Source organism: Exophiala xenobiotica (assembly GCF_000835505.1).
Source record: "Exophiala xenobiotica strain CBS 118157 unplaced genomic scaffold supercont1.1, whole genome shotgun sequence".
In the NCBI taxonomy this organism is placed as follows: domain Eukaryota; kingdom Fungi; phylum Ascomycota; class Eurotiomycetes; order Chaetothyriales; family Herpotrichiellaceae; genus Exophiala; species Exophiala xenobiotica.
In genome coordinates, this window is record NW_013562494.1 from 1,994,513 (window position 1) to 2,016,733 (window position 22,221).

General features: G+C 51.6%; 11 protein-coding genes across 11 annotated transcripts; 6 read left to right on the forward strand and 5 right to left on the reverse strand.

The window, feature by feature from the left end:
• Positions 1-300: 300 nt before the first annotated feature.
• PV05_00764 (uncharacterized protein) lies at positions 301-2,383 on the forward strand (the record flags this gene model as incomplete). The annotated part of the gene is made up of 2 exons (XM_013465687.1): positions 301-357; positions 407-2,383. The coding sequence occupies 2 exons, from the start codon at positions 301-303 to the stop codon at positions 2,381-2,383; spliced, it is 2,034 nt and encodes a 677-aa protein (XP_013321141.1).
• Positions 2,384-2,447: 64 nt separating this feature from the next.
• On the reverse strand, positions 2,448-3,401 carry PV05_00765 (uncharacterized protein; the record flags this gene model as incomplete). The annotated part of the gene is made up of 2 exons (XM_013465688.1): positions 2,882-3,401; positions 2,448-2,816 (listed from the first exon to the last, which is right to left on the reverse strand). Exons 1-2 carry the CDS (start codon positions 3,272-3,274, stop codon positions 2,448-2,450), a joined length of 762 nt encoding a protein of 253 aa, XP_013321142.1. The 5' UTR covers positions 3,275-3,401.
• Positions 3,402-4,844: 1,443 nt separating this feature from the next.
• Positions 4,845-7,206, forward strand: PV05_00766 (aldehyde dehydrogenase). The gene is made up of 2 exons (XM_013465689.1): positions 4,845-5,580; positions 5,630-7,206. The coding sequence occupies exons 1-2, from the start codon at positions 5,415-5,417 to the stop codon at positions 6,952-6,954; spliced, it is 1,491 nt and encodes a 496-aa protein (XP_013321143.1). The 5' UTR covers positions 4,845-5,414; the 3' UTR covers positions 6,955-7,206.
• A 174-nt stretch (positions 7,207-7,380) lies between these two features.
• On the forward strand, positions 7,381-8,846 carry PV05_00767 (uncharacterized protein). Its single transcript, XM_013465690.1, has 2 exons — positions 7,381-8,071; positions 8,233-8,846. Exons 1-2 carry the CDS (start codon positions 7,604-7,606, stop codon positions 8,659-8,661), a joined length of 897 nt encoding a protein of 298 aa, XP_013321144.1. The 5' UTR covers positions 7,381-7,603; the 3' UTR covers positions 8,662-8,846.
• On the reverse strand, positions 8,764-9,540 carry PV05_00768 (uncharacterized protein). The gene has a single exon (XM_013465691.1). It carries the CDS (start codon positions 9,511-9,513, stop codon positions 8,935-8,937), a length of 579 nt encoding a protein of 192 aa, XP_013321145.1. The 5' UTR covers positions 9,514-9,540; the 3' UTR covers positions 8,764-8,934.
• A 1,406-nt stretch (positions 9,541-10,946) lies between these two features.
• PV05_00769 (uncharacterized protein) lies at positions 10,947-12,637 on the reverse strand (the record flags this gene model as incomplete). Its single annotated transcript, XM_013465692.1, has 4 exons — positions 12,399-12,637; positions 11,433-12,260; positions 11,143-11,322; positions 10,947-11,059 (listed from the first exon to the last, which is right to left on the reverse strand). Exons 1-4 carry the CDS (start codon positions 12,607-12,609, stop codon positions 10,947-10,949), a joined length of 1,332 nt encoding a protein of 443 aa, XP_013321146.1. The 5' UTR covers positions 12,610-12,637.
• Positions 12,638-13,548: 911 nt separating this feature from the next.
• Positions 13,549-15,914, forward strand: PV05_00770 (uncharacterized protein). Its single transcript, XM_013465693.1, has 3 exons — positions 13,549-13,758; positions 13,996-14,665; positions 14,729-15,914. Exons 1-3 carry the CDS (start codon positions 13,664-13,666, stop codon positions 15,707-15,709), a joined length of 1,746 nt encoding a protein of 581 aa, XP_013321147.1. The 5' UTR covers positions 13,549-13,663; the 3' UTR covers positions 15,710-15,914.
• A 273-nt stretch (positions 15,915-16,187) lies between these two features.
• Positions 16,188-17,192, reverse strand: PV05_00771 (uncharacterized protein; the record flags this gene model as incomplete). The annotated part of the gene is made up of 2 exons (XM_013465694.1): positions 16,188-16,383; positions 16,432-17,192. The coding sequence occupies 2 exons, from the start codon at positions 17,190-17,192 to the stop codon at positions 16,188-16,190; spliced, it is 957 nt and encodes a 318-aa protein (XP_013321148.1).
• A 724-nt stretch (positions 17,193-17,916) lies between these two features.
• On the forward strand, positions 17,917-18,945 carry PV05_00772 (uncharacterized protein; the record flags this gene model as incomplete). Its single annotated transcript, XM_013465695.1, has 1 exon — positions 17,917-18,945. One exon carries the CDS (start codon positions 17,917-17,919, stop codon positions 18,943-18,945), a length of 1,029 nt encoding a protein of 342 aa, XP_013321149.1.
• An 873-nt stretch (positions 18,946-19,818) lies between these two features.
• Positions 19,819-20,667, forward strand: PV05_00773 (uncharacterized protein; the record flags this gene model as incomplete). The annotated part of the gene is made up of 1 exon (XM_013465696.1): positions 19,819-20,667. The coding sequence occupies one exon, from the start codon at positions 19,819-19,821 to the stop codon at positions 20,665-20,667; it is 849 nt and encodes a 282-aa protein (XP_013321150.1).
• Positions 20,668-20,860: 193 nt separating this feature from the next.
• Positions 20,861-21,808, reverse strand: PV05_00774 (tRNA-intron endonuclease; the record flags this gene model as incomplete). Its single annotated transcript, XM_013465697.1, has 1 exon — positions 20,861-21,808. One exon carries the CDS (start codon positions 21,806-21,808, stop codon positions 20,861-20,863), a length of 948 nt encoding a protein of 315 aa, XP_013321151.1.
• Between the last annotated feature and the right edge of the window lie 413 nt (positions 21,809-22,221).

Consider the following 22,221-nt stretch of genomic DNA (forward strand, 5'->3'; position numbering starts at 1 on the left):
TCGATCTCGGCCAGGGATGCCAACTCCTGGCCTTTGTGGAAACTAGTTAGCAACTCGAGATATCTACTTCTTTCCTTTGTCAATCAAGGCGTGTCAAAAGGCGCGTCGTACTGAGTCCTTCTTGTGTCAACTTTCTCAGTATCAACTTGAGCATACATTTCACTTCCAATAACAGGACAGTGAGACTTCGGACGCTGTTTTTAAGCCATACTACAACTTGACCAACGCAACGTTCATATCCTGTAACAACACCGTCAGTGAGCAATTTTCTTGCATCAAAGCGATCTGGAGCGTTCGGAAATGTCGAAACAGTGGCCTCACCCACTGGACCCATTGACACCCGAAGAAATTTACCAAGTACGCATCATGCACCATCTTGTTGGTTCGAGCAACAACTGACTTCCAGGTTGCGGATCGTGTGCGAGATGCGTTTCCGGGAAAGGATGCTTACTTTCGTGTCATCACTCTGTCAGAACCACCAAAGGTGGAAATGATACCCTTTCTGGAAGCAGAACATGGTGGTCAACAACCAACTTCAATACCAGCACGTCTTGCTCTGGTGCAGACATTCCTGGGTCCGAAGGACAGCAGTCATTTTTACCAACTCAAAGTGGACGTCAACTCGGGCAATATTGTAGAACAGAAGCAACTGATTGGCTGCCATCCTCACGTCGACGCCAATGACATGCAAAAGGTCGAACGAGAATGCCTGAATGATCCTCAAGTGCAGAGTGCCATAAGAGATATGCAGCTTCCAGATGGTGCTCAAGTGAAGATCGAGCCATGGACCTATGCTACTGATGGTATGAACGACATGAGCCAGAAAATCACGATGTGCTACTTCTACATGAAGCTTATCGACCATCCCGATGCAAATCATTATGCTTATCCATTGGACCTCTGTGTTGAGATGTCTGGAGATGCTCAAGTAATGAAAATCTTCTACTTGCCTTTCGGAACGTCCAACGACATCAGCACCGCAGCCCAGGCTTACGACAAGAAGAAGATTCATGGTTCGGAAATCGAGTACCATCCCGACCTGGTCAATAATCATCGAACCACAACAAAGCCATATCATGTATCCCAACCAGAGGGTCCATCCTTTGAGGCACAGGGAAATTTGCTGCAGTGGGAAAAGTGGAGGTTCCGTGTTGGCTTTAACTACCGAGAAGGCCTTACTCTGCACGACGTGAGGTATGATGGGCGTAGTCTCTTCTACAGACTGTCTTTGTCAGAGATGTTTGTCCCATACGGGGATCCTCGAATGCCGTATGCTCGCAAGGCAGCATTTGACCTAGGAAATGATGGGGCCGGCCACTGTGCGAACAATCTTCAGCTTGGCTGCGATTGTCTAGGTCATATCAAGTACTACGACGGCTGGCATACCACAAGCGATGGAGAGCCGATCAAGATCCCAAACGCCGTTTGCTGTCACGAAGCCGACGACGGGATTCTCTGGAAACATACAAACTTCCGAACAGGCCATGCCGTTGTCACTCGCTCAAGAATATTGATATTACAAACCATCATCACAGTCAGCAATTACGAGTACATCTTCGCATTCCAGTTTGGTCAGGACGCCTCGTTGAATTACGAGGTTCGCGCCACAGGGATCGTATCCACCGTGCCAATTAGCATTGGCGATAAAGTACCTTTCGGCACGACTGTTGCCCCAGGTGTGATGGCTCCGTATCATCAGCACTTGTTCTCGCTACGCATTGACCCTGCAGTCGCAGGATATAAAAACTCGCTTGTCGTGGAGGAGTCGCGTCCAATGCCCATACAAGACCCTAATATACACAATCCATTTGGTATTGGTTATACGACGGAGTCGCAGATCGTGCAGAATGAATGCGGGCTTGACCTCGACCACTCCGTCAACCGTGTGTTCAAGATCGTCAACGAGGATGTGATCAATCCTGTTACAGGCGGTCCGGTGGGGTACAAGCTCGCACCGTGCTATAGCCAACTCCTTCTGGCGCACCCTTCGTCGTATCACGCGAAGCGATCCGAGTTTGGCGCTCATGCAGTTTGGGTCACGCGACATGACGACGAAGAGCTGTTTGCCGCCGGACAGCATACTATGCAATCGATGGGCGGGCAAGGCATTGCGTCCTGGATCAAAAGTCGGCAGGAGGAGAAGCAAGCCAGCAGTGTGAGAAACGAGGATATAGTCATTTGGCACACATTTGGCTCGACCCATAACCCGCGAGTGGAAGACTGGCCGGTCATGCCGGTCGACAAGATGGCTGTCGGGTTGAAGCCGGTCAATTTCTTCACCGCGAATCCGGCAATGGATGTGCCCATGTCAACGCAGGAGAAGAATCAGAGTGTGCTCGTTGATGGGGTGGCGCCGGTGCCGATGAATGGACACTGCGCATAGACAAATCCTGCTCGGGAGAAAAGAATACATAGACGTCCAGCATTTTGGTAATACCGTATATATTTTAGATACGTAGCGGACTGGACACCTTGGTAAGACCTAACATATACATGCTCACGGCCGTTAGAATAGAAGACAGGACAGCCACGAGAATTAGTTGAATGGCATTCCTTCTCTGAACTCCGGCTCTGATATCGCCGTACCAAAGCCGTTCACCGGCGTCCCGACGGGCGACCCTCAGACCAGGCAGGCCGTCCAAAGACCGCACGTTCATCTTCGCGCGGTAGTCATCCATCTCGCCGGCGGAAATGCGCTTGCCTGCCCAGTGGCCCAGCGTGTGGCGGTCTTCGAGACATGCAATATGCTTCTCTGCAGCTACCGGGTCAGGTCTGGTGGCCAGATACGGTACGGCATAGCCACAGGACGTTTGTGCCTGACGGCCATATCAGACCGAGAAGTTCAGTATACTTGGGGGAGGGGGGCCAAAACGGAGCCCACCTTGAAAACGTCAAGGATTATAACAGCCCTTGCGCCAGTCACGTTCTTATTGCCCATCCGCTGAAGCCAGCCGTCAAAGCCCGGTTCATCCCAGCCGACCACCCTTCCGGTGCAGAAGAAGCGCATGATGCGCGGACTGGCTTCGAAGGAGCAAAACATGACGGTGCATCGGCCATTTTCTTGGATATGGGAAATGGTTTCGATGCCTGAACCGGTGGCATCGACGTAGGCGCACAGATTGGGGGTCAGAATGCAAAATGAAGATGATGGGAGGCCCTTGGGGGAGAGGTTGATATGTTTGCCTCGCAGGGGGGCTGAAGCGACAAAGAAGACTTGTTGCTTCATGGCCCATTCGGCCAGGTCGGGCTCAATGGAAGTGTAGAAGTTGACCATGATTGCTGGTGATGGTCAAGACGGCACTGTGGCGGGCAGGCCAGCTTCAGTTGTCGCAGCCTACAATACTAGTTTCACGAAGACGGTATGATGATGGAGATACTCCGTGAAGACACTCACAGGAGAGTTGGTTTCCTAGGTACTCGGATAGATAAGGTAAGCAGGAATCAAGATATCCTTAGATAGGTCTGGATGGAGTCTTTCGTCCGTTTTTGGATACCTAGGTAAGGACTCCGTATCTTTTCTTGGTTCGAGGTTGGGGAGCTCCGAGTCTCTCCGCTCGCACATTCTTCTCCGCACGAATTTTCGAAGGTGTGAAGTCCATCAAGAACCCAAAAATGGAAAGAAAACAATTACTAGTTAGTATCTCAAGCAGCAAAAAGTTGGTCGCAAGACAAGCCTGGAACTTCGCATATCTTGTCACGGTGTAATCTCACGCCGCCAACTCCGGGTGGAGATGTCTCTGCAGAATTGCTTCCCTCAAGTGTCATCTCCATTGCTTAGCATCCCGTAGCGATCGTGGTCTACACACACGAGTACGATGGACGACCCGAAGCTCCGAGTGAGGCACACATGAACAAGTGGTGTGTGAAGCGACGCCCAAGGCTCAAACGCAACCTCCTAACTTTATGACCACGACAGCCAAATGTCAAGAGCTGCTTTGAAAAATATATACCTTGATTCTATTACATAGTGAAAAGGTGGATAATTACCAAGCCACTAATGGACTAAATTAGTTTGGCTTCACTCCATCACTCCAAGCACTGACATACTCCTCGCAGTACCTCCTCGCTCGCTCTAAACGGAGAAGTTCCCGAGCCTGACGACAAGCTGAGTAATAATTGACGAAGTTGGCGAGCTAAGCGATCGTTCGCAAGAGAAACGATTTGTAAAGGGTGACCTACTCGGTAGGTGCGCTGGTTCAGTTCCGCCGGCTCCCAAATTCGGGCGGAAATACTCCGATTCCATTGCGGCTGCCCCTCCATAGCTTACACGTTGCCCCTCCATCATCCCCATGGTACCAGTACCTACCTGCTAGGATATCGACGGCTCCGGAAGGGCAAGAAACAAGTCGAAACTCACGATGTCTGCCGGTCTTGTGCCCTAGCAGCATTCCTGATCAGTAAACTTGACCTACTTAGTTAGTTAGCAACTCCCGGGCCAAATGTCTCTCCGCATCACATCAGCACCGTTTCTCTTGCGGCCGAAACGTGAAGACTGGGTCATCCCGGCTGTTGCAAGAAATGGATGCAAGCTACCTATCTAAGGTACCTATCTAGATACAAGCCTTCTTCTTTACGAGGATGGTCAGGTTGAGCTCTTTGGAGACTTGTGTAGAGATGTGAGATCGCGCTAGTAATCAGTGGTCTGTAATCAAAGTTTCATCCAGCTGCTTGTACCGTTCGACCGTGCCTGTGTATAGCGGTCCTCGTTTCCGTACGTTCTGGATGGCAGCTGTATCCTCTTTCTTTTACTTTTCCGCTAGTTCCGTCCTTCTCATCTCGAACTCTGTCTAATATCCGATCAGCGGCTGAGCGGCCGCACACATTTTACATTACCAGGTAACCATGAAGATGACCCGATGAGTGACCTGAACAAGAGCTAATCGGCCAGATACCCCTCATTCGGGTGATTGCCACAGCATCAGAAGATCCATCTGTCTTGTTCCCATCCACCAATCTCGCACTTCGAATCGAATCCTCTGACCCTTCGAACCGTCTCCTTTAGTCCACCCTGCCACTCGTTGTTTTGTCTGACCCTCCATCGAACCCCGCAGTCGTTGTTCATTGTCGCCAATCGAGCTCAAGGTCTGACAGAAATCCCATCCTGCATCGACTCCTCTGCCCTGCGCCACCTGCAGCTGCCGTTCGACCAGTGGAACATCTCCCCAGAAACCCTGCTCAGTGGTTCGGTCCATAGGAAAGCGAAGCTTCTTGTGGATATCGATGCCCAGGGTGTCATGTCAGTTGGACTCTGCGCTCACCTTTCCCCGCGCATCAAAGATTTCAAATAAATAGAAGTCTCGCCCTCGGTTGATCGTCTGTTCCTCTTCTTCTGTTTATCCACAACTCCAGAGGACTCTTTAATTCATCGTGATACCCCTGCAAAAGTCGTTCTCATCATACTCAATACCGCAAATATGTCGTTGTTCACCAAGATCGAGACCCCCAGCATCACCTATGATCAACCGACCGGCTTGTACATTGATGGCAAGTGGGTGAAGGGTACCGAGGGCAAGACCTTCGAGACCGTCAACCCCACCAACGAGAAGCCCATCGTCGCTGTCCACGAAGCTGGCCCAGAGGGTATGTTCTCCTCATCTGCCGCATGCTACAGTTACTAATACTGCTACAGATGTCGACATCGCCGTCAAGGCCGCCCGGAAAGCCCTCAATGGCGTCTGGGGCCAGACGCTCCCCTCTGCCCGAGGTCAAGTGCTGACCAAGCTCGGTGACCTCTTCGACGAATACTCCGACACCCTCGCTGCCATCGAGTCTCTCGATAACGGCAAGGCTCTTTCTATGGCCAAGGTCGACGTCCAGTTGTCCTCCGGCTGCCTCAGATATTATGGTGGATGGGCAGACAAGATCCACGGAAAGACCATCGACACCGACCCAGAGACCTTCAACTACACAAGACACGAGCCAGTTGGTGTTTGCGGTCAGATTATTCCGTGGAACTTCCCTCTGCTTATGTGGGCATGGAAGATCGGACCTGCTCTGGCCACTGGCAACACTGTCGTCCTGAAGACTGCTGAGCAGACGCCGCTGTCCGGTCTGTTTGCCGCCACCCTCTGCGAGAAGGCTGGTATCCCCGCTGGTGTCGTCAACATCATCTCTGGATTTGGTAAGACTGCTGGTGCAGCCATTGCCTCTCACATGGACATCGACAAGGTCGCCTTCACTGGCTCGACCGTCGTTGGCCGAACCATCCTCCAAGCCGCAGCCAAGTCCAACCTGAAGAAGGTCACCCTTGAGCTCGGCGGCAAGTCTCCCAACATTGTTTTCAACGATGCCAACATTGAGGACGCGATCTCGTGGGTCAACTTCGGTATCTTCTTCAACCACGGCCAGTGCTGCTGTGCTGGCTCCAGAATCTACGTCCAATCCGGCATCTACGACAAGTTCATCGAGGCATTCAGGGCCCGAACAGCCAAGAACGTTGTCGGTGACCCATTCAAGCAAGACACCTTCCAGGGCCCTCAAGTCAGCAAGCTTCAATTCGACCGCATTATGAGCTACATCCAATCCGGCAAGGAGGCTGGCGCCAAGGTCGAGCATGGTGGTGAGCGTCACGGTGACGAGGGCTACTTCATTCAGCCCACCATCTTCTCCAATGTCAGCCCAGATATGAAGATTATGCAAGAGGAGATCTTCGGACCTGTCTGCACCATCAGCAAGTTCGAGACCGAAGATGAGGTTATCAAGGCTGGTAACGAGACCACCTATGGTCTTGCCGCTGCCGTTCACACCCAAGATCTCAACACGGCCCTTCGTGTGGCCAACTCGCTCAAGGCCGGTACCGTCTGGGTCAACAACTACAACATGCTCAGCTACCAAGTGCCCTTCGGTGGCTTCAAGGAGTCCGGTCTTGGTCGCGAGCTCGGCAAGTACGCTCTGTCCAACTATACACAAGTCAAGTCCGTCCGTGTCCGACTTGGTGGTGCTCTTTTCGGTTAAACATCCCGAAGAGGATAAAATCGAAAAACCACAATTTAAAAAAAGTCGAACATATGCAAGGAACCAAAGCACCGAAGATGTTGATGACTTGATTGTCTTGCATCTCCACTGGTGCTGGCGCGCTGGGGGCAAAAATGTAGCTTCGACTCCGGGCGTCGGTAACTCAGTCTAGCGCTTTTTGGTCTTCAGATTTTATGTATAGGTTAATGAGATATGAAGAAACAAAACATAAATGTCCGTGTTCAACTCAATTACCTTCGGGTACTTAAGGTAGGTAACGTAGTCACGTTTCTTCTGTCAAAAGAGCAACATACTGTGGTAAATTCCGACCAATCTCGACCGAGAGAAAAGGGCGATCACGTGGTATGTTGCATTTCAACTGTCGATTACCTCCGTATATCATCGAAATCCGTGATATCAAGATCGACCTCCGGAGCTACGGGCACCTGGTACCTTCTCGCTTCCTGTACTCGTATCTACAAGTACAACTTTTTAGTTTCAACCTCACCCACTCGTGTCGTACTTGCACTTGCACTTGCACGTTCGTTGGTTCCATTGTGAATTGGTCATGCTTACATGAACCCTCCTCCTAGCCTCGCATGCAGCTGGTTGTCTGGTCATTTTCCTTGATAAAGTTCCGAATCGCCGTATGAGGCGGTACTTTTGGGTTTTGTCGAGTCTGAGTCTGAGTTTGACTATTCTTATGGTGGCGATTGCTCTGGCATCGGTTCTGAGAAGCCATATCACCGGTCTTGCCGCGTCAATGTTGAACGTTGCGTATAGTCTCTCGGGGAATTTACCTGGTGTTTTCGGTCGGCAAAAGGCGGCGTTGGCGTTCTATTCGAGTTCGAGTTCGGGGCTGTCCACTGCAGCTACAACTGCATTTGCACCAACGTCGCTATCGACCGCGTCAAGAATATCGCAAGCGCAGGTTTCGTCGAGTGGCGCTGAGAGGTCGAGCAAGTCGATCTCGACAATGACCACGCCCGAACAAAACGGCGCCATGCCGGAACCACCGCTAGACAGCACGCAGGCGGCAAAACAGCCTGAGCTGCCGAAACTCTCGGCTGAGCAGTTTCGAGTGTACAATCGGCTGGCTGTTATGATGAATCAGTATGTAAGTATCTCCATTCTTTCTTTGTTACACTTCGGTGCAGCTGTGGTGGGGAGCCCATTGAAACCGACAACATCGAATCGGTCGTCATGCTGCTTGCCAGACCTTGCGTTCAGCGCTTCTCGCATACTGTATCTTCATTGCTAACGCCAACCCTTTTCTAGCACAACCATTTCCGGTATACCTGGAACATGCTGTACAAGACCTGCACATCCGGCAGCCGGCCAGCGAGTATGTCGATCCGGGGCTTCATCTCCCAGGGCCTGCATCTGTGCCAGGCACTCACGATCCACCACACGATTGAGGAACGACATGTGTTTCCCGAGCTCGCCGAACGGATGCCGCTCTTCCGCGAGAACGATCATCTGATCGCGCAGCATGAACTGATCCATGAAGGCCTGGTCAAGATGGAGAATTACTTGGACGCTTGTCGGACCGGAGAGAGGGAGTTGAGGCTCCCCGAGTTGAAGGAAGTGATGGATAGTTTCGGTGAGGTGCTGTGGACACATCTGGATGATGAGGTCGAGCAGTTGGGCGCGGAGAACATGAGGAAGTATTGGACTAAGGAGGAGATATTGTCGATGAACTGGTAGATTTCTGGTCAATTGTTGGGCTACGCCAAGGAGTCATGGCAGTGGGTTGGGTTCCGATCATATGCTGAGCGGAGATATCGTTGCCTAGAGGGCGCGATCCTGTTGTCAAGGCGTTTGGTAGATATGTTTTAGATCTTAAGAATGATACACTTTGGCTCGGCTAGTCGGCCCAGACGAGAGCTGGCCGCAACCCAGCTTCATCATAGTAATCCGCTTGCAACAAGACCCATGTTCAGCCTCGAAGGGCCGCCAGAAATATGCGTGCGCTGGACTTCATACTTCGTCCCTTTCCAAAAAGCCCGGGTCGTTCTGGACTTTCCTTTCGAACTTTGACCACCAGTCTTGAAAACTTTTCAGTGGCACGACCTCGATGCCATTGGCAGTATTGCCGGCAAAGCTGGCTAGGAAGTTGAAGGCGTTCTTGATGATCCGTTGCGCAAGGACCCGAGTGTCCGGAGGTCGTTTAGCAACGACCATAGCACCGGAGGAGGAAGATGACGAAGAGTCTTGTTGCAGCTGAGCCATCTGTGCTTGAATGTTCTGCACAGGCTCGACGGAAAGGCCCAAGTTGACCTGCTGTCCGGGTGCCAACATCGCCTCCGGAATATTGACCCGGAACAAGGCCGAGGGCTTTTCATTGCCGATGGCGCCGAAAAACTTGAAGCCTTGCTCGCCTGGCAGTTGCATGTAGACTCCGGCAGCCGTGCCCGGTGGTAGCTCTTGGTTCGGGTGCATGAAAACGCCCACGTTGTGGAACTGGGGAGACGCAGGGAATGATATCGCAAATTGCGTCGGAGATATTGTGCTCATTTCCGGGATCACCGGACGTGATGGGATGAAGACGCCGAACATGGTGTGTGTGTGTGTGAGGTGTGGGAGTTTGAAGGCCCGTAAGTATGGATATGCTGATGCTGGTCTGTGTACGGTGTACGGAGAAGTGCACCAAATGTAGTTGCCGCGCTAAAGTTGAATGACGAGGACGTCAAAAGACCATGTATTTTCTTTTCCGTCGCTCCGGACAACTGTCCCCGGAGATATCGGAGCTCGTAGCTTTACCCTTAATACTCGCCTAGTCCTTATCTCTAAGCTACCTAAAGTAAATTATCTTTAGTTAAGACTTTAGTTAAAGTATGACTATTCTCGAAGATATCGAAGCTTATTACTTTATCTCTAATACTCGCTTAATCTTTTCCTTAAGCTACCTAAAGTAAATTATCTTTAGTTAAAACTTTAGTTAAAACTTTAGTTAAGGCCGCCTAGAACAAGAGAAAATTAGCTGTCAGGTTGTGATCCTTCGTCATTCAACTTTAGCGCGGCAACTACATTTGGTGCACGTCTCCGTACGTGCGAAGAATATAGCTTGCCTTGGCTGATCGATTGGGTTTCGATGATGGTTTCCCCCGGGGAACAACTACCTGTAAGCAGGTCAGGGGGCCGCACAAGGACCTCGTTTGTTCGCGTACGTGGACAGGTCGGAGCAGGAGATTTGTTACCACAAAATATAGGCACGAGAGCATGGACCACAGGAGGGTGCTTAAGATACCTTAGGTCTGATGATTACATAAGACTGACTCTCACGTGATCATTCCATGAGCCCAATCCGTCATTCTAGGGGTTAAGGACTTTGAAATGACGCCCAGATTGCTCCGTAATCGTCCGGTATTCAGCAGCGAATCTGCACCTGGTAAGCAGTACTAGTACTATGTATTGCCACACCCGTCAACTTCGGCTCAGCCTCAGCGTGAGCTGCTCAGCTTGCTCAGGCCGCTGCTCACCCTCCTCATCCTTCTCATCAGCCGTTTCACTACTATATAGTTAGGATGGACACCCCTCTGGAGTCCATCGTAGTCAACTTCGTTATCATCCCTACCCATACCTTTAATTAACCAACACCTGATATGCCAGACCTGTCTGCTATCCGCAGTTGATAGTTCTAGCATTGACCCAAGGCTCCCCCTTATCAAGAGAACGATAAGGTCTGACACACCCTCACGGTACCAGGTCTTAACACGCTGGGGGATACATCAGCAGTGGGCGGCACTGCAGTCCCCGTCACCTAGTCATTTTAGCCGCCGCGGTAAAAAGGAGGACACAACGGTTGCTCCGACGTAAAAATGGCTACTCACTAGATTCCTCTCACCGCTCCATGAAATCTCCTGCTTATGGCATCCGCCACCTCGGCCATGCAGGTCCGAGGATCTGGGTCCCTTTCTCTGCTGTCCCTCTGGAGGGCCTCCAGTTCGGACGAGAGCCACTTGGACAGCAGACGCAACTCCAGACACCTATCAACCCCAGGATTTCGATCCGCCTCCGAGGCCGGCTCTTCGCAGACGCGGTAGTTTCGAACGACTGAGGATTTTAGTGGGAGTTTCCAGTGTCGCCGATGCCTCTTGTTGCCCTGTTCACACCGGCAGTTTGCGATCGAGTCTACCCCCGGGAAGGATGACGTGAGTGCTTTGCATGACGGGTACCACTTCATACCATTTATGACACTGACCGTCCAGTGTATGGTCTCCTTGGAGTCCATTGCGTTGACACTTGGCTCTTTGATGTTTTCGAAGGCGGTTGTTGTCCAGAAATGCCGACGTGGTTTCCGGTGTTTCTTTCCTGCGATGCGAAACATTGGTGTCATCGAGTCAGGTCCAATGATTTCGGGACGTACTACCGTAGCTTAATTGTCAGCCATTACGGAATCCAGAGTAGCTCTAAAAAGGAGATACTTGTGGACATTGGAAATGGAAAGGACGATTCGAAGATAAGAGTCGTCTCACAGATAGATGAGCCACCACTGTCAGGTTCTTCATGGAATTTCCAGCTTGACTTTGTTGGTAGAGGGCTAGAAAAGTTGGCGACCTCAAACTCCAGAAAAGGTTGAAGCCTTGCAATCATCCACGCGAGTGAAATATGACTAAGGCCCTGAGACTTCCTTCCGCCACCAATATCGCTGTGGTATCCTACAAACCAGCACTGTCGTAATCTTCGACTCTTGTTTATAAGTGTTCCTTCGGTATCAGATATCCTCCAGACAAGCGGCAGAAAAGGCCTACGACGTTCGTGGAGGGAAAGTGCATGTACCGCATTTTCGATTTCGTTGCCCAGTTCCGAGTTGACAAAGGCGAACTCGCTGGGAACCCGTATCGGCTGGATTGCAAGAAGGGGCGTATTGATTGCCGCAACTGTATCCCATAGCGCGCAGACCTTGATGGGAACGTCGCGGAGTAGATACGTGCTGTGTTGCAACAAAAATGTGAAAAGGGCATCCTTGTCATTTGGATCCACATCTTTCAGGCTTGGAACAACTTCTGAGACAGCAACTTGCTCATCACCGGTTGGGGGAGTATCTTCAAAGTCAACTTGCACCAAATCGGGATCATGTCGTGGGTACAGGCGCCCTTTGCTTGCTTTCCATTTTTCAAAGACGAGGTTGACAAGATGGGTGGCAGCTTTTGTGAGCACCCCGATTCTGCCCACCATATCAGCCACACATCTCATAATGAATGTGCCCCTGGAGAATCCCAGGAGGATTATCTGATCGCCATTGTTGTGGCTATAGTTGTCGCAAATAATGGTGTAACCTGCTTTGATCCTGTCTTCGATACCTATACATCACAAGTTAGAAGGTACCAGGAGCAGCGTCGAGGCTTTCAAGCCAGTTTGAAGAGGGCTCCCAGAATTCCGAAAAAGAAACTGCATCGGAGCCATCGCTATCACTATGGCGGATTGGTCGGGATGCCCACCTTTGGCATTGGCCTGGTGCAGTCTATCTGTGTGGAAGCCCTCTGCGCCAATCCCTTGGACATAAAAAGTTGATTGACGGGTGTTATCGCTGGTTATGGCCCTGACGTAACGCTTGATCCGTGATACGTTTGTAGGTCGTTTGTCGAGGTTATATTCTGATTGGCCGGTCCCGTCAGAATATATCACGATCCTGCTGGGCTGTTGAGACATCGTGTCGAGTCTCTTGGTCGGTCCAAACGTGAATGGAGAGGAGATTGTGAGAGTTCCATGACGCGGTAATTATGATCCCCTTCGAAAGGGAGAATCAGCCACCAAATTTTGCAGGAAGGGATACCAAACTTGCTTCCGCTACGGCTTCAGCCATTCACATGGGGTGCACTCGTCGAAACCGCGAAACCAGAGACATCAGCTCGACGGGGTGCCCGCAGGCCGCAGCCCAACATTCACCTCCCGGCTTTCAGCCTGACAGCCGCATGCAGGCTGGAGCGGGTTGGCGTACAACCCATGCCAATCAGGTTACCTGAAGAGGGCATGGTGGATCGTAGCAGTCGGGCGCTGATGGCCAGGCTCGTCAGGGTACGAGAATGTGCGTGACTGGACCAAAGTGGCTTTTCAATAGTTTTCACGTAGTCGTTGCTTAACGCAGCCGCGAGCAGCGCAGCGACACGTGTATCCCATTATTTGGATCAGATCAGGATTACCCCGCCCTCTCAACCCAGCCATGGTGCTGTTAGGCTGGTGAGGCTTTGGCACCCTGCTTGTTTAGGCCAGCTTCCCAGGCTTCAGGCTGCAGCCAGTGGAGGCGTAGACAACTACGCTCGAAAATGTCGTCCGTTAGTCTGTACGCATTGCTCGAACCAGGGAAACTTACGAAATGATCTATTCAAGGGTGATGGACTGTCCGCACTACAACAATTCAGCAAGTTGTAAGTTGGCGAGATAGATCCTCCAGTACTGGCATATGTAGTAAGATGAGTAGGCACTGCTTGATCCGTTTAGAGTTATCGTTGCACTTTTGCTCGGTTGATCCCGAATCCAAATCTGACCTTATTGGCACCTCCACCCCGTGTTAGGCTGTGCTGCCTGGCTGTCCTCGTATCTCTGCGAACGGATGACGAAAAAAAGAAAATGTGAGACTCAAGGCCACATCTCCGTCACATTTTATCTATCCATCGACCTCGCCAGCCCAAAAATCATGGTGGTTATTACACCCTACCCTTCAGCCTATACCTTCCAGTAATACCAGACTTACAGGACTGCAGAAATGCAAAGCGCCGAGCTTTACACTCCTGGTGGTGCGTTTGTGCGTTCGGGAAGAGGCTACCACCAATTGTTCGGAGAGCCGGATGCCGGCCTGAGGTGAGTTTCACCGTGAGCAACGAAATGAAGAATGAGGATCAACGCGGTGGCTGTCCTATGTCACAATGTCGGGGGGTTTTAGTAGAGGGACAGACTTTCTCATTATACCGTCGTTATTCTTGTCTAGTAAACAGGTATACCTGGAAGCTGCACCTTACCTTTTGGTCTTATGCGGATATGCAATCAGTGTTCTCTTGCTTGCTGTGCTAATCTCATATCTCAGGCTAACGATATCAGGTTTGTAGTACTACACGACTATGTCATCTCTGTTACTCCCTTGCAACCAAAAATAATGAAGCAGAACCCTGTGACATCGTTCAAGCAAATTTCAGCAGCGCAGGCTCGATTGCAGCGACGGTCCGGTATCCATGAATTTGAGGAATTCTTTCGCTCCCTTGTGGACAAGATACCTAATAGCGGCGGTGTCGCACTTCCGTATATCAACCCACCCATCAGCTCAATACACAGAATCCTCTCCCAGACTGAACTCGAAAACCATACAAACCGTCTTCTAGACTTCCTAGGCCGAGGTGAACTTGCTTCCAGGCATGAGATACTTGTTGGACACGGTTATGGGGGGTTGATTTGTGAACAGGCCTTTATGCGGCTACAAACCGACTCGGCGAGCCCAACCAGGGCCCGAGCGAAGAAACAATTGCGCGGGATGCTTCTTTTCAACACACCACATTTCCGAGCCGGGTTGGCGCAGTGGACTTTTTTGACTGCGAAAGAACTCAATCTCAGCACGGCGAGGAGCAGGCAGGATCAAGATTGGTCAGCTTGCTTGGATGATTTCATCAAAATATCCAAGATGCAAGCTAACTTTGCCGATATCTTCCAGCAACCAGAAAGCCAGGTCAGACTTGCGTGCTGTTTTGCAAAGCAACCTGATCCGGTGACCAAACTCGTGAGTTGTTTCTTGCCGCATCATCTCTGTTTTTCGTAAGGTGACAAGTCTGACTTGCAATAGCTCCTATCTCCAGAGTTTTGCTGCCTTCCTACTGTCGAAGCAATCGAAATACATGACTCGAGCCATTTTTGTATAAGCACAGCAAAAGAGGATCTTACGTACATCATCGAGAGACTGGCGGACTGGGCTAAAGCAATACAAGAGGGGGAAAAGCTCACACATGATCTACTCCCACTGCGATCCCTAGCTGGTTCGTCGCGGTCTAATGATCCCGCTTGGCAGTGGGACCCAAAGTCGGCCTATCGTTACTTCATTCTGAGCTGGAAGGAAGAACCGAATATCCCTGCTGTGAGCCCTGCGTTGGGCGACATTGTCAAGGAAATATGGTCGCCGAGTTCGAGAAAGCCACCAATTGCAAGGCGAGATGATGTCGTGCCTTCCCAGTACAAAGAACTAATTGACTTCGGGGTGTCGCACATCATCAAGAATGACTTTAAGTACTGGAAGTATCTTCTGAATCCTGACATTGAGGGCGCGGGTTACAGGGTCGTGGTCAGGGAGGAGTGGTCGAAAGATCGCACAGTCGAGTACGTGAAGGCTGCCCTGCAGTTAAAGGCTGTGAGAGAAAGCCTAAAGGTTGGAGAGTTCAAATTCTACGTCGTAACTGGGGTGATCTATGGCAGCAAAGATCCTGACGGCATTACGACCGAGCGGTCGGCGGCTTTGGGATACCGATGCCAGAAAGCTTCGGTGGTGCAGCTGTTCGAAGCACCGACGATCAGCACAAGGCTTGTTATTGAGCAGGTTGAGGTACGCTCAACCATTACGGAAGAACCGATATCAGAGATCGAGGTTGGGTCATCACGAGCTCCACTTACTGAAATGGAATCCAAAGCCTGGAAATCAGAAGATCCAAGAACCAAGAAGAAGCCTCCGAGACGTGGCATCAGGAAGGCAGTCGCGCAGTTGGGTGATCGAGCTGGAAATGCTGCAAATGTGATATCAATCATGGGCAGGCGCGCACTGGCCGAGATAAGCTGATCTGCGTAACGGAAAAACAGAGAAACAGGGCGACAGGGAGTGTGACGGGACACCTCCTGGAGACTGCGGTTTTGAATATCATGTTTGCAACGCTTGAGTTGATGAAATTGTAGTACGAGGGACTACAAACAAGGATGGCGGCGCGAGTGTCAGAGACACGTGGTATGGACCCCGCTGCAGACTGACGGCCTTCCTCAGGTTGCTGAACACACGCCTCAGGGGGCGCTCAGGATCGCACAGCCACAGCTCAAGATCGCTCACTCAGGATTCACGCAAAGCAGCAATGTGCTCAGGCCTGGAAGTGGATATGGATTTGGGAGAGGTCAAGATTCGCCGCTGAGTATACCGGTATTCAGCTGCGAAATCTACACATCAGCGTATTTTTTAGCACCCTATCGTACTGTAACGAACTCTATGTTTCAACCAGTCTATCTTTGTGCTGCTTCACAGAAACGGAGTTTAGGCAAGAGAGGGCTGGTTATTCAAACCGCAGAGATTGCCCTATGTTCGACTTCTTTGCTTTATCCAACATGGCCATCCCCAGCGCAATATCGCTCAGACTGAGGCCTCGATGCCAGAAAAGTATCGTCTCATCGTCGTTCTCGCGGCCAGGCTTTTGGCCACACACCACCTGGCCCATCTCACCATAGAGGCTTTCTTCTGTGATTCTCTCACTATCTACATGTTGACGGAGCGCGCCATACGGAAGCCCCTTTCTACACTGGCCCCAGTCATCAACCAAGACCTTGGACATTACATCCGTCAGGGAAAGTTCCACGGAACTCATGGTCCCGTACGGCATCACCAAGGCGCCCTTCTTGATCCACTCCGTCTTCAGCAAGGGCTCGGGCTCAGACAGACGAGACGCCTCGACTACAATGTCCGCCCCGCGGATCGTGTCCTCCCAGTTATCGAGCACCGTGACTTTCTTGCCCAGCTCTTTGGAGAGCCGATCTCCGAGGGCCTGGCGGCTTTCCTGTCGTTTCGAGTGCAGTCGGATCTCGTCAAAGTGGAAGATGCTGTCCATCAATCGGATGTTCCAGTAGGAGCTCCCTCGAGCTCCAATATGACCCAAGATCTTGCTGGACTTGCGAGCAAGGTACTTGGCTCCAATGGCCGTCATGGCCCCCGTGCGCATGTCCGTGATGGTGGTGGCGTCGATGATGGCCAGGGGCACGCCGGTCCGAGGGTCGAAGAGATTGAGGATGGCGAATTCAGAGGGAAACCCCAACTTGTAGTTGTTGACGAAATCTCCCACAATCTTGACGCCGGCCGCGTTCAACGGGTTGACCACGCCTCGCAGCACATTGAAATGCCCTTCAGCCGAGTCGCGTGGCACAAGGTGCACTCGAGGCTCGATTACAGTCTTGCCCCGGCCTTGTGCGTCGAGAGCATCTTCCACAGCTTGGAGAATCTCATCATTGGTCATCTCCAATGCGACTATATCTGGGCCGTTCAGATAGGTGAGGTATATTGGCTTCATCTTGGATATGCAGGAGGCTGCTGTAGTATCATAGAGGCAAAAGTACAGAGTTACCTTCCTGGCAGTAAAGCCGGTTTGATTTGGTGCGGTCCTGCAATAGTAGACTGACGACTTCTTTCTCTGATACACAAGGAGTCGATGGCCAAGCGGAAGGGAGGCTTCGAAATCACGCCTTATCCTCGGAACCGGGGCCGCGTACCGTGAAGGATTCAGTAGTAGTAGCAGCATACACACTCATCTGCCAGGGACCCCCCCTGACCTGAACACGCGCACTTCGCGGAGTTTGGCGTCACCCTGGAGATGTCCTTTCGGGAAGTGGCCGCGTCTCTTATCACCGGATTGCCAGTCCCAGCCCAATGTCGCCATTCTGGAAACACAAAACGCAAGCGGCACAGTATCAAAGGGATTTGCGCCCCGAGTTGGGATAAGTTCTTCTGTGGAGGTCTGGTCAATCTGGTGGCTTTGGTATGCAGGCAGGTACCTTGATATGCAGTTCCACTCGTGGCGCTGCGCTGGGTCCGGATATGTGCTATATGTCTTTTTGATCTGTCTAGCCTTCGGATCAATAAACATACCTCATGAGTGTCTAGTGTCTAGGATTAGATAATCTCATGTTTTATGGTCCCCTATCCTCGTCAACCATCAGCCCTTCAGTCTTGATCAACCAACTGTTCCGGTCATTCCAGGCACACGGATACCAGCTACAGTTTCTCTCCTGCTCAAGATGGCTATTTCAGAGACAGTGGGCGTTCCGGCACCCCATACTCGGGAACTAAATGCCTATAAACCTGCCACATTCGACCCCGAGAAACACATGAGTTACCGTACGCCTGAAGAAATCATTACGTTCGACGACCTGGGTCTCAACCCCCCTACCGCTACCTCCCCGGTCGCCATCACCACGCCCTTCCCGCTGCTCTCTGCCGACGGGGTCCGAGAACTTCGTGCGGACATCTTTCGCCGCGAGGTGGTTGGAAAGTACGGCTCCCTGAAGTATCCGGGTGTCTATCGTATCCGAGGCTATGGCCCAGATGCGCCTTTCACCTACGCTCTCTGGCGCAGCGAGGCTGTGCGGCAAGCCTGCTCGGAAGCCGCGGGCACGGAGCTCGACATCATCTACGACTACGAGATCGGACAGCTGAATGTCCAACTCCCTGCAGACGTCAATAAGGACGCGCCCATCACCGAGAATCTCCCTCCACCGGTGCCTCCCCGGAATTCCGCTCCCCTTGAAGAAGACGGCGCGCTTGCCGAGACCGAAAGTACTAGTAAGGCGCTGGTGTCTGCATGGCATAACGATTCCTACCCGTGGGTCTGCGTTTTGATGTTATCGGACCCCGTGGGCATGAAAGGAGGCGAGACCGCGCTCCGGACCGGTGACGGGTCTATCAGGAAGGTCAAGCCCCCGGGAATGGGGTACGCAGTCATGATGCAGGGAGGCTCCGTCAACCACGCCGCACTGCCGTGCCTGGGCGAGGGCGAGAGAATCACCTTCGTCACTTCGTTTAGACCCAGAGACGCTGCCGTGCGGGACTCGAGCAGCCTGAGGACGGTGAGGCCGATCAGCAACTTGGACGAACTGTACAGACAGTGGGCCAGCTATCGATTGGACGTCATGTCGCAACGCGCAGCTCTGAAGATGAAGGAGTTGGACGTGCGTGGACGCTCGGCGGATGAGATACGGCAAATGATGAGCCAATGGGTTCGAGACCAGGTGGAATACCTTGAGACTACGGTGAAGGAGATGATGTAGTCATACATCCAGACAGATCGGACTTTGAGCAATGATGTACGCATTTACCCCGTGATGACTTGGGGTCTCTCTCTTCATCCTTGATTGGTATGCACTTCTCCGCCCTTGAGGCGTACCAAACATGGTACAAGATATGATGAACATCCGCTGGACGAGACTGGGCCCGGTGAGGCCTGCATCTTGCTGTCATTCTTCACCGATGTAGTCGAAGGCACCTGGAAGAGGATACAATACAAAAGAGAAATTGAACTGGCACGTGACTGGGGAAAGAAGTTATATACCCGAATATCTATCGTTTGCTGGCTGATGAAAAGAAAAGCGGTCAGCCAGAAACTGCCATATAGGGTAGTATGGCGGCAGTAATTTTTTCTTCGTTGGTAGCGGGACGCCAGACACAGTCACAGACACCGTGTTGGCAAGGCTCCGAGGTTGGAAAGATATTCTCTAAGGTAGCCTCGCACGTTTCTCGATAGCCTCCATATCACGTGCGTCTCCGTCTAACTGTTCCCAGGATAGTAAGATACTCTCCAGCATTTTGCACGTGTTGTGTTGGTCGTCGAAGAATATGAAGCAGATGAGTTGCGCATCCCCGATGAACTGCTCTATGGGTCTGCAGAGACACTTCGGGTGACTCTTGAGGAGGTCACCAGCTGTCTAGGATCTCCTCGCAGCCAAGCAGCAGAAAGCGTGGTATCTGCAGTATCTACGACGCCCATGACAGTGACGATCGGTCGAGCGACCGAGTCACATATTTCCGCAGCTTTTCTCATCTTCACGCTTCTTCCACACTCACCTTTTCAAGCTTCGTAGGTACTTGTCCAGTCTGGCACGGTGGGTATATTCAACCTCACCTTCTCGCCTCAATTTCCAACCATGACATCCTCTCCGCGGCCTGTCTCAGCCTCCGCGACTCCTACAACCTCTCATCCCGCCCACACTCTCCTCCAGCGAGCCCACTCCCCCGACACAGCAAGCCGCATCTTCACCGACAAGGTCCGCAACAAACCACTCCTCCTGCAAACGACATCGTCCTCAGACAAAGACAAACGCGCGCTCCGCCGACACGTCCGGCTGCGCAAGAAGGAATATCACCTACGCAAGCGCAAGCCCAGGCCTCTTAGCGCGAAGGAGAAGAGGCAGCTCGGCGTGTTTGAGCTCAAGAAGGAGGAAATCAAGTATGAAATCTACCGGAAGCTGCACGAGATGTGGAACGGATATATGCTCGAAGTCCTCGGGTACACTCGAGACGGGAAGGTCAACGCGGGCGGGCTGAACAAGGCAGTGACCGCACAGGGCCATGGAAGTCTTCTTGCGAGCGCAGATTTCCACGGAGCGCTTGTCGAGGTTGTGCGTGCGAAAGACGTAGGCAAGGTTGGCAGCAAGGGCATTGTGGTTCGGGATACAAGGTATACGTTTGTCCTTGTGACCGAGCAGGACGAGGTGAAGACTGTGCCTAAGAAGGATTGCGTGTTCAGGTATGGCGTAGAGATCCCTCTGTACCAACAGACGGAGGAGCAGAAAATGGTGGAACATGACGGTGTTGCGACGAAGGAACACGAGCAGCCAGTGAACGGCGACAACGATGAGATGGAAGTCGAAAAGAAAGAAGAGGCGAACAAGACAAGGACACTGGTGTTCGAGTTGCATGGGAATCAATTCGAGTTTAGGCCGGCGGAGAGAGCAAATCGCAAATTCAAGTGGAAGGTCACCGACTATCTGTGAACGAGAATGAAGGATTTGAGGCATGCAATTCTCTCGTCAAGGACGGATACGCTGGAATGAATGCGCCTGTGATGATCATCATCGAGAATAAGGAAAAGACACAGTATTAGAAACGATGGGTCCAAGGCAGATCAACCGATGCATTATTATGAACACAATGAGCGGCAGTACAGGGCCTTCTCAAAGGCCATTATCACATTACGGCCCATTCGATACTGAAGGTTCTCACATCGCCTGCTGGGCTTGCTCCACCGAGTAAGAAGCCTTTCTTCACGCCGGTCCCGAGTCTCCCACCACCGACAATATCCATCAACTCAAGGGGTTCGTCCCATTCAACACCCACCGCCAGAAAGTGAGAATGAAATCTCAAGGGATCGCCCGGATAGACGGTGTATTGACAACCAAATCTCAATCCGGGAGTCATGAAGAAGCCGTTCTCATGTAGGTGCTTGTACATCGGATATGAAGCTGGCAGATCTGGGACGGCCGACTTTGGTGTTTGAGGAGGACTTGAGAGCAGAAATTGCGACGTTGTAGGTGTCACATGGTAGTTGGTCGATGTAGTGTCACTGATTCGTCCTTTCGTGGTAGATTCTGACTGCAGCGAGGCTGTTTCGGCAAGAGTAGAGCTCTCTGTCGGCACTACTGTGGATGATTCACCATCATCAAAGTCCAATAAATCTGCCACAGGCTTATCCTGACGCGGAGTAGAAGTCCCAGCAGAGGACATTTTTGCTAGCTTGCTCAAGGCACGCTTCCGGGATTGCTCCTTTTCTTGGATTCTGAATTGCTCGACTTGCTCCGACTGTTTGCGGATGCTCGCGAGATAGTCAGCCCGTCTGGCCTTGTCGGGAGATTGCATTGCTTTGTCGTGAGATCGAGCGTCATCGAGGATGAAACCAACGCCCTTTTCGACAAGCAGTTGAGCTTCTTCGGGCATGATCTCAATGGGGACGCCCAAAAAAAGATTCTGCGAAGGCGCCAGGGGGAGGGTTCCGGTCTGCGTGCCGCATATTCGATGCTCTCGACGGAGATAGGTGGCTATCTTGATGTCGAACAGAAGATATCGTCCTCCAACCTGAGAGATAGGGACCGGGAGATCGGGCAAGAAGTCAAATCCAAGATCTCTCTGGCTCTCCATTGCAGCAACTGTCCACCTAGGCGAGTCCGGCATTAGTGCCTGATCTCACGAGCCAATTTGAAAAACATGCAATCAGGGAGGATGCTTTCATATTTCAACAACGATTTTTCGCTTCAGTCATGTGGCTTCCAGGAAGCTTCTCAGTGGATTGACAGATTAAAAAAATGGGATTAATCATGCAAATGAAGATGGAGATGATTATTTTGTACGTACCTGCGACTTCAGAAGAGCCTTGAAATCTTGGTAGACTAGCGGGCGGCAGCTGGTAAGTCTTGCGCGATCGGACGTGAAAGCAGAGAGAGAAAGCTGGCTTGAAGACTGGCCTTCAAGCAGAAGGACGGAAGCTACATGGCTTGTTTGCCTGGTGAAGCAATTGTAGAGAACTGAAAGGTCGAGTCGAGTTACGAGTAGCA

What these genes read in the sequence shown, in the direction of transcription:
- PV05_00766 (XM_013465689.1), top strand. Translation starts at nt 5,415, where the DNA reads ATGTCGTTGTTCACCAAGATCGAGACCCCCAGCATCACCTATGATCAA. An exon ending in CCACGAAGCTGGCCCAGAGG is followed by an intron (nt 5,581 to 5,629) that starts GTATGTTCTCCT and finishes ATACTGCTACAG; the next exon opens with ATGTCGACATCGCCGTCAAG.
- PV05_00767 (XM_013465690.1), top strand. Translation starts at nt 7,604, where the DNA reads ATGAGGCGGTACTTTTGGGTTTTGTCGAGTCTGAGTCTGAGTTTGACT. An exon ending in CTGTTATGATGAATCAGTAT is followed by an intron (nt 8,072 to 8,232) that starts GTAAGTATCTCC and finishes ACCCTTTTCTAG; the next exon opens with CACAACCATTTCCGGTATAC.
- PV05_00768 (XM_013465691.1), bottom strand. Translation starts at nt 9,513, where the DNA reads ATGTTCGGCGTCTTCATCCCATCACGTCCGGTGATCCCGGAAATGAGC.
- PV05_00770 (XM_013465693.1), top strand. Translation starts at nt 13,664, where the DNA reads ATGCAAAGCGCCGAGCTTTACACTCCTGGTGGTGCGTTTGTGCGTTCG. An exon ending in GAGCCGGATGCCGGCCTGAG is followed by an intron (nt 13,759 to 13,995) that starts GTGAGTTTCACC and finishes TAACGATATCAG; the next exon opens with GTTTGTAGTACTACACGACT. An exon ending in CTGATCCGGTGACCAAACTC is followed by an intron (nt 14,666 to 14,728) that starts GTGAGTTGTTTC and finishes GACTTGCAATAG; the next exon opens with CTCCTATCTCCAGAGTTTTG.